General features: G+C 38.5%; 2 protein-coding genes and 1 long non-coding RNA gene across 3 annotated transcripts; 2 read left to right on the forward strand and 1 right to left on the reverse strand.

The window, feature by feature from the left end:
• The first annotated feature begins 79 nt into the window (after nucleotides 1-79).
• On the forward strand, nucleotides 80-8,746 carry LOC5515116 (choline/ethanolamine kinase). Its single transcript, XM_032384844.2, has 9 exons — nucleotides 80-222; nucleotides 2,125-2,359; nucleotides 2,450-2,583; nucleotides 4,372-4,479; nucleotides 4,585-4,643; nucleotides 5,354-5,559; nucleotides 5,801-5,898; nucleotides 6,882-6,963; nucleotides 7,108-8,746. Exons 1-9 carry the CDS (start codon nucleotides 80-82, stop codon nucleotides 7,168-7,170), a joined length of 1,128 nt encoding a protein of 375 aa, XP_032240735.2. The 3' UTR covers nucleotides 7,171-8,746.
• Nucleotides 8,747-9,156: 410 nt separating this feature from the next.
• On the reverse strand, nucleotides 9,157-11,210 carry LOC5515108 (octopamine receptor beta-1R). The gene is made up of 2 exons (XM_001635196.3): nucleotides 10,896-11,210; nucleotides 9,157-10,207 (listed from the first exon to the last, which is right to left on the reverse strand). Exons 1-2 carry the CDS (start codon nucleotides 11,208-11,210, stop codon nucleotides 9,497-9,499), a joined length of 1,026 nt encoding a protein of 341 aa, XP_001635246.2. The 3' UTR covers nucleotides 9,157-9,496.
• Nucleotides 11,211-14,156: 2,946 nt separating this feature from the next.
• On the forward strand, nucleotides 14,157-15,260 carry LOC125567949. Its single transcript, XR_007311924.1, has 2 exons — nucleotides 14,157-14,459; nucleotides 15,047-15,260. It is a non-coding gene; the product is annotated as an uncharacterized LOC125567949 (long non-coding RNA).
• Nucleotides 15,261-16,101: the final 841 nt, after the last annotated feature.

Genomic DNA, 16,101 nt, shown 5'->3' on the forward strand with positions numbered 1-16,101 from the left:
CCTTTGCACCCGAATGTGTCACGGGTTTCCTGTGCAGCATAGGTGGCCTGGTTCAAAGTACAAGGCGCACACCATAACAATGGCGGCTAGTCCTTCTTCTTCTAAAAGTAAAGTCTTTTCTTTGGAAGAACGTAAGATCCAGGCCCATAAACTTTGTGGTGAATATCTTGGAGGAAGCTGGAGTGAAGTGTCTCTGAATGAATTTGGTTTTAAAGTGCTCACGTAAGTAGGATATTCTTAAATACCGGCTAAGCAAATCGTAAGTACAGTAGAAGGCTAAACTGTAGAAATTCAACGCCACATACAAAGGCTAATGCCTCCTTTAAAGCCCCATTGGCAACCAAAGCGATAGTTGTTGTTTTGAAACAGCGCTATTGTCTTGCGAGCGATTTGATTGGAGGACTATAATACGCATAATTATTCACTACCGACACTCAAGGTACGTGTTTCATCTTGTTTTCGCTGGTGAAGAAATCCACATTGTATATTTCGTTGCTATGATTTGCAAATTCGACTCACTGCAAAACTACTACATATTTTTTGTTCCTGTTGCATTTTCAGGGTTACATCGAGGCTTACCTTTGAATCGAACCTGATATTTTCATTCCCTCTATATGTGAATGAGTTCCTCAGAGTCTGAAAAACTTTGACTTCCATGAAAACTAAACCCAAATTCCATTGTAGTCGTTGTGATTGTTATCTCGCAAAACGCACAAGATTCCCGATACTGGCACCAACACAAACGCAAACGCAAAAAAGCGAAGATTGTTCTTATCTTGTGTTAAATATACTCATAAAATGCAAAAGGAATTCTGTATTGTTCTTGGACGTCAGTGAACGATTAATACAAGTTTCACAAACTTTTTACATACTTTAATTTCCGGTTACCTGGTGGTGAGACTTCTTCCATATGACATCGCATAAATGCCAGCATATAGATAAATCTTAGATAAATTATTTGCCAGATTTTATTGTAAAAGTAATAACTATTTAAAACATTGAGCCGCATATTGACAATTTTGACACGATTTTAACAACAATAGAAGTGGTTTCTTAAAAGTTTCAAACAATTTGTAGACTTTCTATATTAGCGTAGCACTAAAATAGAGCCTCAATCTGATAAAGGCTTGGTTGCTTATGGGCCTTTAACAAAAGTGTCCTAATTTTTATACGAATGCTTAGAAGAAATATATCTGTTAATGTGTATTGTATTTATTGTGCCGTTCTATAGAAATCAAGTTGCAAAGTCCAATTGGCGTTGTATTCTATAGTTGCTCCTGTGTGGGTTTTTTCCTGGCTTAATGTGATATTTTCAATTTCATTGCTTTTAGTTTTTGGTGCTTCCCGGAGGTTGTTGTTATTTAGTAAATAACCCCTTCTGGCCACTGGCATCAGCGGAAAATGTCCAAAGATGAGAAATGGTACGAAAAATAAACAGTTGGCCGAGAAATGAAGCTTCGAGGGAAACTGTGAAATTTTAAGGACCATTTCTCATCTGCTGTTGTGAAGTTTTTTGTCATTGTTTTTTTCTTTTGCATTTCAGGATAAATTCTAATTTTATTTCAGTCATTCTGCTGAATAAAGAATTTCATTTTAAAGTCAACCTCCTTGATATTGTTTAGCGCTTGATAAAATATTATTCTATATTAAAATAATTACTGAAACTGTGATTGTTATATCAGTATATGCTATGGGATGATTAATAAAACGGCAGATTAACAATAGCTGAATCATTAGCTGGCTAACTTTAATTAAAAGGGATTTGGGATTGTTATTGCAGAACTCTTAAAAAAACGACAACAATGCATTGGTGGCCATAGCATTCACATTTTGTTCTTGTAAAAAAAAACTGCTTTTTGTAGTGATTTTTTTTTTCAGTCTGCCCTGAAGAAATCTTAATAGAGACGAAAATTTGGCAATACCAGTTTTTGGTGTATTGTCAATATAGAATTGTTTTTTCCTGGATTTTACTTGCATGGATTACCACATTTTGCTGTGCTATCTGTAGTTGTAAGATGGTAACCATGGTCTGTCATTGGTCTGCCAATATTTTCTCATTAACAATTCTCAGTGGCAACTCAATTAAATTTCTAAGCAAGTTCTGTGTGTCCTTTCTTTTTCCAGTGGTGGCCTCTCCAATGAGATTTTCATCTGTAACCTTCCAGAACACTTCGCTGAGAATAAACAAGAAGTTCGCAAAGTTCTGTTTAGAATATATGGAAGATTGGTTGGAAAACTAATAAGTAACATCCATTCTTTAGTAGCAGAGAATGTTGTGTTTGCTCTCCTTGCTGAGAAAAAGATTGCACCTAAACTTTATGCTATTTTTCCCGAAGGACGGCTTGAAGAATTTTTACAAGTAAGTTTCCTTGAAAATGATGATATGATGTCCTTGAACTGTAGATTGCTCCCATTATTGCTTATTCTCAACTCGTACATTCTTTTTTAGGCAAAATCTTTAACTGTAGCTGAGATAAGATCTGCAGAAAATTCTGTTAAGATTGCAAGAAAGTTGAGGGAATTTCATGGTCTGAGTTTACCACTGGGGAAAAATCCTAAGTGGTTTTGGGAAAGATGTGAAAGGTACAATGCATATGCATATACAACCCCTAACAAATACAGTAAAGACAGCACAGGCCACAATTTTTTAGACTTAAGCGAGGGAATTAGGATACTTTGTCAGCGATTTCTTTATAAAATAAACAAAATAAATTCCCAATTTGGGCCAATTTATGTTGAACATTGAACTTAGCGAATAAAATATTTCTAACTTTATAATCCAAAATGTCCCCTGCCCTCTGAGTCAACGAAATCCTTTTAGTTGCCTCTTGTTATATTTCTATTCTCTTGTCTAAAAACCCTAGCGATCGTTGTTTTCAACAGTTCAAGTCTCGAACAACGGTACCGTGTAACCATAGCCTCTTTAGTGTTCGTGACAAGCCAGAGCCCTATCTTCGTATTTAGGTTCTATATAAAATAAGAAGGGAGTGAAACAACGCTCGATTCCATTGTTCAAAACCTGCCTAGTTACGGCCAATTTTGTGATGTTGGTATGAGACATGATTGATTGACAGCTCACCTTCTCTTTGAACTTATCTCGCTGCTGACACACGCCCGGGCATTAGACAAGTGCTGGGATCGGGGCTAATTTTGTCTAGGCAGGAAAAAGCAATGTTTTCCTGCTCAAATATCAAAAGACGTATATAACTGCCACATGAATTTTTACCTGTAGCAACAGAAAATTCTGCAAGTTTCGACAGAGGTCAAAGTGTTTTTTAAGTGGAGAAAGGGGATAGAGCAAATCAAATTATTAGCTGATCATCGCCTGCCATTTAACTTTTTTGATGAAAAAACACAACGGTCTGTAGAAACATTTTAAAAATTTTGAATTTTAAGGTTAGAAATATTTTATTCGCTGAGTTCAATGTTCAACATAAATTGGCCCAAGTAGGAGAATAAATGTATCTTCTTTAGATATACAGTAAGGGTATTGTTTTGGCATGCGCGATGCCTGGAGATTGCACTTAAAGTGGCAATCACACCAGTTTGCTTCCAGAGGGCCAACAGAAACCTCAACTGACAAGAGACAAAATAATCTATTAGAATCCAATTTAACAGGCTATCCGCTCTAAATTCCAGCCGCCCTAACTTCCATAAGACACATTGCTTTTACAATTTTGAAATATCTTTTGCATTTCCAGTTAAAAATCATTGGCATATGTGCAGTGATACGAGATAACTTAAACTTATTTGTCATGAAATTATATGATTGTACATGTAGCTAATTTGATACCTTTAATGAAAATTATATGATCCTTTTAGAAAGGTGGACTACTTGTAAAAGCCTGTTAGGTTTTGTCTAGTCCTCCTACCAATTGAAATAAGAATATATGTATATGACAACAATTATTATTATTATAGTAAAATAAATAAACAATAAACAAACAAGATTGTTACGTAATCAACTGGAAGTAAACTGGTGAGGTTGCCTCCTTAAAATCCATCAGATTGTTTTTTTTGGAATGCCATCCATTTCTTTCTTATGGTAACAAACACACTTTTTCTCCATTTCAACACAGGGGTTTCATTAAGTTTCAGAGGAGGCAGTGGATATTGATTAAGTAGGGGATGGAAGTTATCTTATTTTATTAGTTGAAATAAAATTTAGATCAACTAAATCGGTGGAAAGTCGGCAGTTCTACCTGATTCTGGGACCTAATGAAACCCAAGCACAATAATTTTGCCTTCAATCAACAGTCACTTGTTACTGTCTACATCTCAGATATTTAGTGAAACCCTAGTTAATGGTAAATTATCATGTATTTTCAATGTATTGTAATAAATAATGTAAGCATTCTTTATTATTTCTAGCCTTATGAGAGATGCTGAAATATTTTCAAATGAAAATAGTGAGGATGCTTTGAGGCTGAAGAAATTCTTTAAAACCTTTGATGCAGATAATGAGTACAAGATTATGAGGTATGGATAACATAATATGTTAAGATAAGATGAATAAGTTAAGTCAGATAAGTTGTGGTCGCTTCTCTGCACATCACATTTATCTGCTTGTTTTATTTGTTATAGAAATATAGCAGAGTCTAAAGCAGGACCCATCCTCTTTTGCCACCAAGACATCCAGGAAGGTATAACACCAACAATGTTTTGTTTGTTTTTATCTGTTTCTTTCTGTTTTTTAGTGTTCATGCAGGGGTGTACCTGCCTTAAAGCCGCATTGTCACCAGTTTACTTCCGGTCGATTACTTAACAATATCCTATGATTTTTAACGGAAAACACGAAAAATATTTCACAAAATTGAAAGCAGTGTGTCTATTGGAAGTTTCTTTGATGATGTAACTGAAAATTTAGAGCGGATGGCCTGTTTAATATCTCGGATTCTAATAGATTATTTTGTCTTTTGACTTTTGAGGTTTCCGTCGGACCTCCGGAAGTAAACTGGTGACAATGTGGCCTAACTAATTTTTTAGACAATCCCTTTTAGCCATTTTTTGGTTGGTTATTTGAAGCAAAGGCAAAAACTTAATAATTCAATTTTTATTTTCGTTTTAGAATTTTTATTGTTTGTAATTTGTTGGGAAAGAATTTCAATTGAATTTTCTTCTCCCGTCACATTGTTTCTTATTTTGTTTATTTCCTCTTGTAAACCATTTTCCAATCTCAACATAAAATCCCCATTATCGAAAGATGATAATTTCACTAAATCCCCTCCCCCCTGTTTTTGTAATTGAACATGCATGCAAAGAAGACGGGAGTTAAAATCATGTGAACATCTTTTTCTCTATCAACTCATATTTTCTCAATACTGACTTAACCCAAAGTTGTCTACTTTTTCAGGTAATATTCTGTCTGTGCCAAGAGACGTGGATAATGAGGGACAGCAGCAGTATGACTTGCTATTTATTGACTATGAGTACTGTGGGTACAACTACAGAGGCTTTGATCTCGCTAACCATTTTAATGAATGGATGTGGGACTACAAACACGAAGAGGCGCCCTACTACTTGTATAATCCCGAGCTATTTCCCTCTTTAGAACAGCAGGTATGTATCAGTAGAAAACCTGATAAATGAAAGGAAATGATAAGGAAAATGGATAAGTTAAAAGACCATACATATGTCGTTCTTACAGCTAATTGGTCATTAGAAGACTACTGTATTAATTTTGATTGGGCCTTAGTTAAGTGTACTGCTAGTTTTTTTTGCGAGATATGATAATATCAAATGATAGGGCGTTTGTCCCAGACGGTTTCCTTTTAATTTTCTAACCTTTTACTTTGTGTAGTTGCTATTCATAAGAACGTATCTAGGAGAGCAGACGAATTGCCACAGCCAGGATAAGATATCGCCTAAAGAACAAGAGTTACTTGATGAAGTACAAAGGTAATACTGTATGCCCTACTCACTGCTAGCAGTACTTAATGAAATACAAAAGGTAACGCACAGTACTCACTGTTGGCAGTACTTTAAAAATTATAAAGGTAGCGTAGTATTCTCACTGCTGGCAGTGCTTGATGAAGTACAAAGGTTACGTACAGTACTCACTGTTGGCAGTACTTTAAAAATTATAAAGGTAGCGTAGTATTCTCACTGCAGGCAGTGCTTGATGAAGTACAAAGGTTACGTACAATACTCACTGTTGGCAGTACTTTAAAAATTAAAAAGGTAACGTAGTAATCTCACTGTTGGCAGTACTTGATGAAGTACAAAGGTAACGCAGTATTCTCACCCTTGGCAGTACTTGATGAAGTACAAAGGTAACGTACTATTCTCACCCTTGGCAGTACTTTATGAAATACAAAGGTAACGTACTATTCTCACTGTTGGCAGTACTTGATGAAGTCCAGATGTAACGTTGTATTCTCACTCGTGGCAGTACTTGATGAAGTACAAAGGTAACGAAGTATTCTCACTCTTGACAGTAGTTGATGAAGTACAAAGGTAACATGCAATACTCATTGTCAGCATTCCTTCCTGCGTGCTATTCTCACTGTTGACAGTACTTGTTGAGGTACAAAGGTATCATAGAATTCTCACTGATGGCAGTACTTGATAAAATACAAAGATACCGTACTTTACTAATTGTTGGAAGTGTTTGATGAAATGCAATGTTAATAACAGTCGGATTTTGCTAAGAGATGGGTGGGGTTACTCAAGGAATAGATAAAATCTCCCGGTTCCTGAAAAAAACGAACAGTCAACCTTTTTCGGTTGCCACTACAGTGGAAGGGCTCTGCCTAGATGTGTGCTGTTGTTATCATCTTTATTATCTTCCAACTGATGGTTACGGGATAGGCGTATCATGGGAGGGAAATTAACTTAGTCAAATTATTAATGTTAATGATTTTGAATGCCTTTTTTCATAGATTTGCTTTGGTATCGAACTTTTTCTGGGGCATGTGGTCAGTAGTTCAAGCAAAGATGTCGAACATTGAATTTGGATATCTTGTAAGTTCGTTATGTCGTAATTGTGGGGAGGGGAACATAGACTCTTTCTACGTAATAGTTTTAAGGCTGCAATTGATCATGTCACAACTGGGCCACCCGTTTTTTTAAGGTTGTTTAATGGAAATGTCTTCCTTTTTTGCTCAGGAATACGCTTTCACAAGATTCGACTCATACAGAAGACAAAAGAAAAAACTTGGTTTGGAATAATTAATACTTCGAATTATATAGATAATCCGACTTGATTAGGCAGGTATTCCAAGGGAAAAAAGCACACATACTTCCCCACATGGAGAAAATTGAAAATCCTGGTGTTGGGGATGGGGAAAGTTATGGTCTTATTTCCAGGGGTTGGGAATCCCCTTAACCAGAGTTTCCGGGAGAGTGACTATCCGAGAAATACATATTTATCACAGTATTTAAACCATATTATAATTTTGTTTAACCCTGACACACGAAAAACAATTCAGTTATCAATTCAGTGTACCCATGTGTTCATCATAATCGTACACAATCTTTTAGCAGATTGAACCTTTTTTAAGGGGATAGAAATATTTACAAATATTTAAAAAGAACATCGGTTCTGGAGCCGACTTTTGTCAAGGATCTTTTAGTACCGCAAAAACTCATGCACGTAAGGCGTACTCTTCAATAACGAACTACATCCTGTTAAACCATTGTGAAATTCTACAATATGTTTCCATTTCATTGCTAAATTGTAAAATAGTCCATGGATAATTATGTTTCTCAATACGATAAGATATTTCAATTTTCAGGATGTAGCCAACAGTGACACACTGAATCACGCACAAGTCTGTTCCAGAATCTTTAGAATACCATTTATATCAAGTATAGTAGCACATACCGGGCCACAGGTATCTTAAGTATAAAGGACAAAGAAAAGACCAGGGACGGATCTAGCTTTTCGCTGAAGGGAGGGGGTATCAGTGACAAACTGAATCACGTACAAGTCTGTTCCAGAATCTTTAGAATACCATTTATATCAAGTATAGTAGCACATACCGGGCCACAGGCATCTTAAGTATAAAGGACAAAGAAAAGACCAGGGACGGATCTAGCTTTTCGCTGAAGGGAGGGGCTCTCAATGACAAAGGGTGGGGATTATTTTTTTGGCTTTTAACATTTGGCTTTAAAAAGAGCATGTGCACTAATCAGGGTTTTTCTAAAACAAGAAATACTTTTTCAACTTAATGCTACTCTAACTTCACCATTTATTGGTCATGTTGTTAAAAAAAATCGCAGCAAAATAGATGTGTAGGGGTGTGCAATTTAGAAGAACACTCACCATCTATTTAACATAACTATTTCCTTTAGCAGCGTAAAGGGGGGCATAAACCCTCCCCCTATAACCGCTACTGAAGACTATAATAAACAGGAAAATGGCGCAAAGGGCCATGGTCCAAGAGAAGGGTCACCCCCCCCCCTTCTTACTATTACCCAAGCTTCTCTGCGCGCTTCTCATGGTCTCGCTGTTCTTCGCTATAAAGCGCATTGGCAGTAGTAGCAGATGGTAAATTTGTATAACCGAGTTTTTATATGCATGAGTTACTGACACATAATACATAGTCATGGTACATTATATATGGATTTGTGGGAACTAAGTAGGGGGTTCTGGTTCTAAAGGATTTTAATTAAATACCATTTAATAGATGATAAATACGTTTTGCGAGGATGTCTTTAATACACACTATTTACCGGCAATTGTAGTCGTGATAGGCTATATGTAAACTTGTGAAAACAAATTTTATAGTAAGAAAATAACGTTATTTAATCTCGTGTGTTGTTACCTTTAGCCAAAGTTAGATGATTGATGGAGATCTTCTACCCCCGAAATGTCTAACAGAACGAGGTCACAACGAATTCGTTGGAGACTACTGCTCATTGCTTCATGGAATGAGTTTCCGAGTGTCCGTGTCAGAGAGGTTCCAGCACCCGTGGTTCTTATCTAAATGTGTTTCAGTAAAGAATGGATGCCCTTATTAGGGATAGGAGAGTGTCCCTAAGCACTCACATATAGTCGTTTGACAAAAGGTTGTCGTCAACCGGCTTTGCGACTACGCTCGCATGTAAGCATGGGTAAAACCCACTGAAGCGCCTAGCTCCATATATTAGCCACTGTAGAGCGTCTAATACCGCATTCACATCAGCACTTTAACCAGTTTAAAGGTGGTTTAATTAAACTGTTTTAAATCTTAATCTCCCAAGTCTCCCAAAACCAAGAACAAAACTGAACACACTGTGCTGTACATGTCACTAAGTGATTATTTAGCTAGTAAGAATTCAACACAATGAGAAAGTTATCAGGCAAAGAAAAACCTTGTTTATTAGACATGATTTTGGTGTGCGCTTTAGTGGTTTTTACCCATGTTTACATGCGGGCTTGTTGCGTAGTCGCAAAGCCGTTTGTCGACGGTGGACGGGGAGGCGCAGGGGGTGGGGGGGGGCGCTTACTTCACCTCCCATTTTCTAGATACCTCGTAAACCGCGCTACTTCAACCCAACTGTTCTTAGCTGGTTAAAGGGCGTGTTCCTGCGTCACAGACTCCTTCCTACTTCCCCTTGGCACGGCAGTAGTCGAAGTCCTGTCTTCGCGCCTGGTCGGGCTCTGAACTTGCATATCGTTTTTAGCCGCTGCCCAGGCAAACTGCTTCCGTAAAACTTTGCGAAATCCCGCCATTCTTAGCGCGTAGACAACAGGGTTGACGATCGAATTTCCATACTGCAAGAACTTGGTGACCCACAAAACAACGTGGGATACTGGGCACTGGCAACCAGCTCCTAACAAAATATTCAGAAGTTGAAAAGGTAGCCACGTGATTAAACTGAGCACTGTTATAATAACTAGCGTGACAGTCAATCTTCGGTCACGCTCACGAGATACCACTTGCGTGACATCTGTTTGTCTGTTCTGCCCTTTAATTGAGCCTGCTTGTACAATTCTATACCATATAAGGGAATAGCAAACTGATACGGTGAAAAGTGAGAGTAGAATTGAAGGTAACATGAAGGCCATGAAGAGTTCCATGCTGGTAAATACAGCAAATAGAGATAATAATAAAGCTTGACTCCAGACTGCAGCTATACACGCGAAGTACGCTCTTCTACTGAGCACGCGATGCTTCAGCGGGTACATGGTGGCGTACATACGCTCCAAAGCTACAGATGTCAAGGCGAAGATGGAAGCGCTGCCAAACAACACGTCTTGCCCCGTAAACAGATTATATACCTAGTGAACACAAAAAAACACGTCTTGCCGCGTAAACAGATTATAGACCTAGTGAACACAGAAAAAGGAAAGGGAATATATAAGGGCGTTTCACATCCACGACGCAGGAAAGAGGACGCCGCCTAGCACGTTCTATAACGCGCGCACGCTGATTTTTGCCGGCGTAGCGCCCTGACTAGGACGTGAAATAGCATAAAATGCGGCCCCCAACAGGACGCAAAGCCGGCCAGAAATGCATGCGCGCGTAATCAAATGGCCCTTGTAGCCTAGCTAGTAATGGCCACTTGGGACCCCATCTGTGTGTTTTAGCCTGGTCTGACCACAGGGAGCTCACCGACGTTGTGGGCCTTCTCTCTAATTGACTATAGCGAGACCAACCGTAATTTTCTTTAACTGCTTCCGTATCACGGCATACCTGGTTCCTTTTAATAGGTATTTCCAACACACGAAAAGCCCTACTTCATAAATGCAAATTTTTCAGAGTTTGAGAAAACAAGTGTGTATTCATCGTTCGTGTACAAGACTTAGGATCGAACTAAGCGGATATAGAGTGCTTTTCAAAACCCCGTGAAATGCTATTAAGTTTTTTTAGTTGTTCTCTTTTGTTCTGGCTTGACTATTACACTTTAAGAATTACATTTTGTTGCACGGGATTTTGAAAACCACTCTATTAGCTTTTTCTACTCACCAGCATAAAACTTGAAAAGCTGCGACTCCCCGCAAAGTTGATTGTCAGGAAAATCACCATAGAAACCATTCCAACAAGCCCATCAGCCACTGCAAGATTGACGAGTAGGAAATTCTTGCGCTTGCGCAGTATGGGTGAGCCCAGGAATGCCATTAGCACCAGGATATTCCCCGCTACTATGGCAACAGCTTCGGGGACGAAGATTGACAGCAGCCAATACTGTGAGTCGGTTCCAGGCCTCAACGTTACATTGGAGCGACGAACAAGGAATACAACATGAGAAGAGTTGTCTAATGAGTTGTAGGAGTAGTCCATGGCTGTGCTTGAAAAGAAACAAAAAATGAAATGGAGGATTTAGGCAGTTAGCTACTAACCTTAGCCTGAGCGGAATAGGAACCTTGTGGGTGGATTAAAGAGTGCCAATATATGCCATGGTATACTGCTGATTGAATAAATCACTATTACACATTCTTGGTATTATTTCAAAAATGCAAAATTATGGTTCTGAAAGCCGTTTGGCCCCATGTGGATTCTTTGCGTCAATTCTCCAAATATTTCCGGGAACGTTTTATTCTCATTTCATTTGGTAGCACCGAGGGTTACACATGAACACCCGAGTTAAAAGCTTGACCGAATCTTTGGTCCTTATACTTACTTCAGAACTCTATTTTCTCCTCCAATGAGACTTTTTTGTTGAAAAGATCGGGCTATTTGACTTGTGAAATAAAAATTGAATAAGAGAAAGACTCCTTAGCATGCCCGCGTTGCGTCTTACCTTCTTGTATCTTGTATCGCTACTTGTTGCCTCTATCGATGTTCATGTAGCGTCTACGCATAATTTAAACTCTCGGGTTCTCTTCTCAGCCCCGTCAAACGAGCATAATCCTCCCCGTGGTCTGTGGTCAATGGGGCTTTCACTTATGTCAAACAAAAACAGGTCTTTACACCTGATGAGGGCCGCGATTGATAGCTTCATAACGTTCATGCTTATGTCTAGTGCACACTAGTGGCATAACGACATAACAACATAGGCGCACGCACTCTTTTAAGCCCTACATAACGACATGGACATAATGACATAATAGAAAAACCTGTTTTTTTTTTCTCTTATGTCGTAATGTTCCTGTCGTTATGTTGGGCTTATGTCGAAATGTCGAACCATTCACAGGTAAACATATGAACATAAGGGTGCACGCGCTTATGCCATTATGTCACTAGTGTGCACCAGGCATTATCGTCTTGAGGTTTGGTCGGTGCTGATGTTGCATAATGCCCGTGACGTTATCAGATGCGCCGGGGGGGGAGGGGGTTGGAGCGTGCACAAAATTAAAAAAAAAAAAGATTTGAGCAGGCTCCGAAATCCAGAAAATACGTGCAAACTCTTGGCTTTGACATGACGTGGCGTGTCATGCTTAAATGTGCGTGATGCGTCACATAACAGCAAAGACATGTGAAGCGACATATCATTGGATTTCCGTGACGTGATACAAAATGTATTGACATGGCGTGACGTGACATATCATTAGACTTCCGTGATGAGACATCACACAGTCGTGACAGTCTTTGGCATCACATTATTTACGACATGCTGTGACGTGCGTGACACACCGTTACATCACCGGTAACGTACCGCCACTTGTTCATGGCTAGGCAGGCATTAAATTGCTGTTGTGCCACAAATAGACAAATCGCCGTCATGTCACACTAGCCTCCCCGCAGGCATCTCGAGTGTTTTTGTATTTTTTTATGAATTGGGGTTCCTGTGGCGAGTTAAAACGGAACAGGAAGAGTAGAGGGGGCTTTTTTCACTAACCCAGGCCCCACTCTTTCTTGAATACACCCGAGACGCCTGCGGGGGAGGCTTTATCCATACATACTCCTTGTCTTAGCATGTCACCTCTTGACGATTAGATATAAAAAATAATACGTGGGCGGACTCATTTCGCAGCATGGTTGTCCAATAAACGTGGATACAATGTCAACGATGATTAATAATAATGACAAGGTATTGCCATTGGCTAGTTGGTCTTTTCCTGGCGGGCGGGAGGCAAGGATCGCTCTTTCCTTTGTATTTGTTCATATAAAACATTGTCCCAACGGATTATCTCGAAAAGCCCTTTCACCCAGGCCTCCAGAGACTGACCGAGCGGGGTTGAAGGTCACCCCACTATTGATATGGGGGCGAGCAGGCCCGTTTTCAGGGGGGGGGGGGGGGGGGTGCAAACAGCCCCCCCACTACAACGGCCGAAAGTCCACTGTCGGTTCTCAATAGACGTGCTATTTGTCGACAAAACTATAAAGCATAAGCTAGATCACATTGGTATGTCATTAATCCATAAGTCAGACACTTTTGTAGCCAAATCCGACAATAAACGATCTGTGGAGATACTGCAAAGGCATAAAAAAAATCCCTTTTTGTTAATTCGGAGGTGGTCAGATTTTTATAAGAAAACTCACTCTCCCCCCCCCCCCTCCCCACCCAGAAAAATTAGGTCCACTTTTTCGGATTTCGTCCCCATCCAAGAAAAATCCTGGGTACGGGCAACGACGATGTGGTAGTGGCGATGATGACGACAACGATGATTGAAGATGATTGTGATGATGGTGGTGATGATAATGATGAAATCAAAATTATGATAGTTTTCTTACTTTATCTCGAAGGCACGTACAGGCCATATATTATTTCGGACAAATACAGAATCGAATGATCAATTATGCTCACGAAAACATGCATAGATTAAAAAAAAATCATTTTTTTTTTATTATTGTTTTTTTTATTTTTTATCATATCTACTGTAGTCTGTCCCCTGCCGGTTCTACCCCGTAACATATTTATATTGCTTTATTGTTTTGCGTAGATGCGTTTGATATTTAGGTAGAAATTATGCTTAATAGGACAATACCTTTCTTGTTTGAAGGAAGAGGTGGTTTTTTTTAACGACTTATGCCTTTAAAAGATCTTTATCTAAATATCTCAATTTGTTTTAAGTGACTCGCGGCTCGCTAGAGGAAGTTTTAAGTTTAGTTAACTACAATTCCCAATATCAACATCAATTTCAAAATTTTGAACAAGTATAAAAAATTTCAAGAAGCCCGAAAATGTGGTGTTGCAAACATTTTTTTTTTCACTTGACTTTGTCTTTCTGTAGGGTGAATAACTCTTTCTCTCCTTGCTTTGCAAGGAATTCCCGCTCAGATTACAAACGGGACGAATGTTATTAATAATTCATACAGTGGTTTGGTTAGCAATACAACCTCCTATCGGAGAGCTGCAGATTGAAATCCTGTCCACAGCACGCCACAGATTGGAAGTCTGCATTTTCGGCAGAAACACTCGATTTATCACCATTTCTTCATCAAGCCCAGCTACTTCGCTTTGGTAGATAGTATAAATGCCTGCGAGCTTGAAAGGCACGGCATCTGCACACCGCTATAACAAGAAGCCCTTGTTGGATTTCATTCAATTATCACCGAACAACATGAGAAACTCGGAATACGTTGCTGGAGGAAAACAATGAATTTAAACATTTCGAAAAAACTACAAGTGCTCCATGCGCTGTTCGGGTGAGTATCTGGTACATTGGTGAGAGAAGATTGATTTTTTTGTGGGATTTCTGTGCTGTTATTGGCAAGGAGGATTCGCAATGTTTTTTTTTTTTTCGAGCATGCACTGTACTATGGAAAACGAGTACACTTTTTTATAAGAACGTCTAATTTTCAGTTGACGGCTGGGCCGTTCTTATTTTTGGGACATTTTAAGGCTGAATAGGTTCTTAACGATGTTCTTAAATTTTAGTGTATATAAGAAAAAAAAATGAATTATTAGGAAGAGAATTACGCTAATGATCAATAGCAATAAAAAGGTTGTTACTGTGAGCACAATTTGATTCTGCATTTTAGACCCGCAGAGGGACTAAAAACTAAAAAAAAATTTGCTAACTGAGCCTCGTCATGTTCTTAAAATCCGTGAAATTTCAGGCTGGACGTTTCATACGACGGTGAATCCGGTTACAATATTCAATGTAAATAATAAACAAATATCTATAATTTTTCCCCTTTCTCTTCGCTGACAGTCTATTAAACTTGAACGAATTTCATTAAATAAATCCAACATACAATTTACTAATCGAAAATTCTTATTTAATTTTCAGTCTATGAAAACAAGTCTATATCTGTATATCGCAAATTTGCTTACTTCCGCCCTTATTGGTTCTATTGAGTTTCGCCCAATTGGAAAGCTGCCTCAATCGTTTATCACTGCTGATAATTGAGTAGCGTATCAAAAACCTTTTGAATTGCTTTAAAAAAAACTCGTCTAGAGTCATATTGTTATAATATTACATATTAAATATTAATTATTACATATTTTTATGAACTCATAGCCGTGTAGACCTCGAAAGATTGAGGGGGGGGCACAATACAGAAACATTCAATTGGGGGCACAGCCACGCCCCTACTTGGTTATTTCTTAATAATTTTTAAAAAATATTGGAAAAGGCAGGTGCCCCCAGTGCCCCACCCCTTGCCATGGCCCTGGCCGTTTTTTTCCTCAAATTTAACAAAAATTGAAACGATAAAATTTTGCAATACAAGACAAGGGTGGTAGAATTGTGATTGATTTAGGTTGAAATACCTTAATTCCCCAACGACGCACATCTTTTCTTTTTACGCAATGTGTTTTATTCCCCTTTTTATGAATTCTCAATAATTCGCGGCTAACAGGTTATTAGATTTCAGACGACACTGGCAATACTTAACAACAGCAAATTATCTATTTTTGCGTTGCAGTATTTGTAGAGGATTTATTCGGTAATACATTTGCCTAGATTTGAAAGGGCGAGTTAGAGTTGAAATATCCTTGAGTTGCTCAGTTCGCGCGGCGCGGTTGAAAATTACGCCATTCTCTGGCCGGATTAACAGAGACATGAAACAGGCAAAAATAATCAGGACCCGAAATAAGCGACGCTTTTTGCTGGTTCTAATTAGGGGAGAGCTAACACGCCCTACCGGCTATTAAATTCTGAATTGTAAGGTGTTATTGAATAATGATATGTCTAAACGGGGTATGTTGTTTGTAAATTATTTGAAATCATCTAAAAACAAAACCTTTGGATCAGTATATTCAGTATTCCCTAATTAAGAACCATTAAAAAGTTGTTGTTTATTATAATCGTCATCATTGTCATCATCATCTAAATCATCCGTC

This window comes from Nematostella vectensis, chromosome 6, assembly GCF_932526225.1.
Source record: "Nematostella vectensis chromosome 6, jaNemVect1.1, whole genome shotgun sequence".
NCBI classification, from domain to species: Eukaryota; Metazoa; Cnidaria; class Anthozoa; order Actiniaria; family Edwardsiidae; genus Nematostella; species Nematostella vectensis.

Coding starts and splice junctions, on each gene's coding strand:
- LOC5515116 (XM_032384844.2), top strand. CDS start 80: ATGGCGGCTAGTCCTTCTTCTTCTAAAAGTAAAGTCTTTTCTTTGGAA. Junction 4,644..5,353: donor CCACCAAGACATCCAGGAAG/GTATAACACCAA, acceptor CTACTTTTTCAG/GTAATATTCTGTCTGTGCCA. Junction 5,899..6,881: donor TTACTTGATGAAGTACAAAG/GTAATACTGTAT, acceptor CTTTTTTCATAG/ATTTGCTTTGGTATCGAACT.
- LOC5515108 (XM_001635196.3), bottom strand. CDS start 11,210: ATGGACTACTCCTACAACTCATTAGACAACTCTTCTCATGTTGTATTC. Junction 10,208..10,895: donor GCTTTTCAAGTTTTATGCTG/GTGAGTAGAAAA, acceptor TGTGTTCACTAG/GTATATAATCTGTTTACGGG.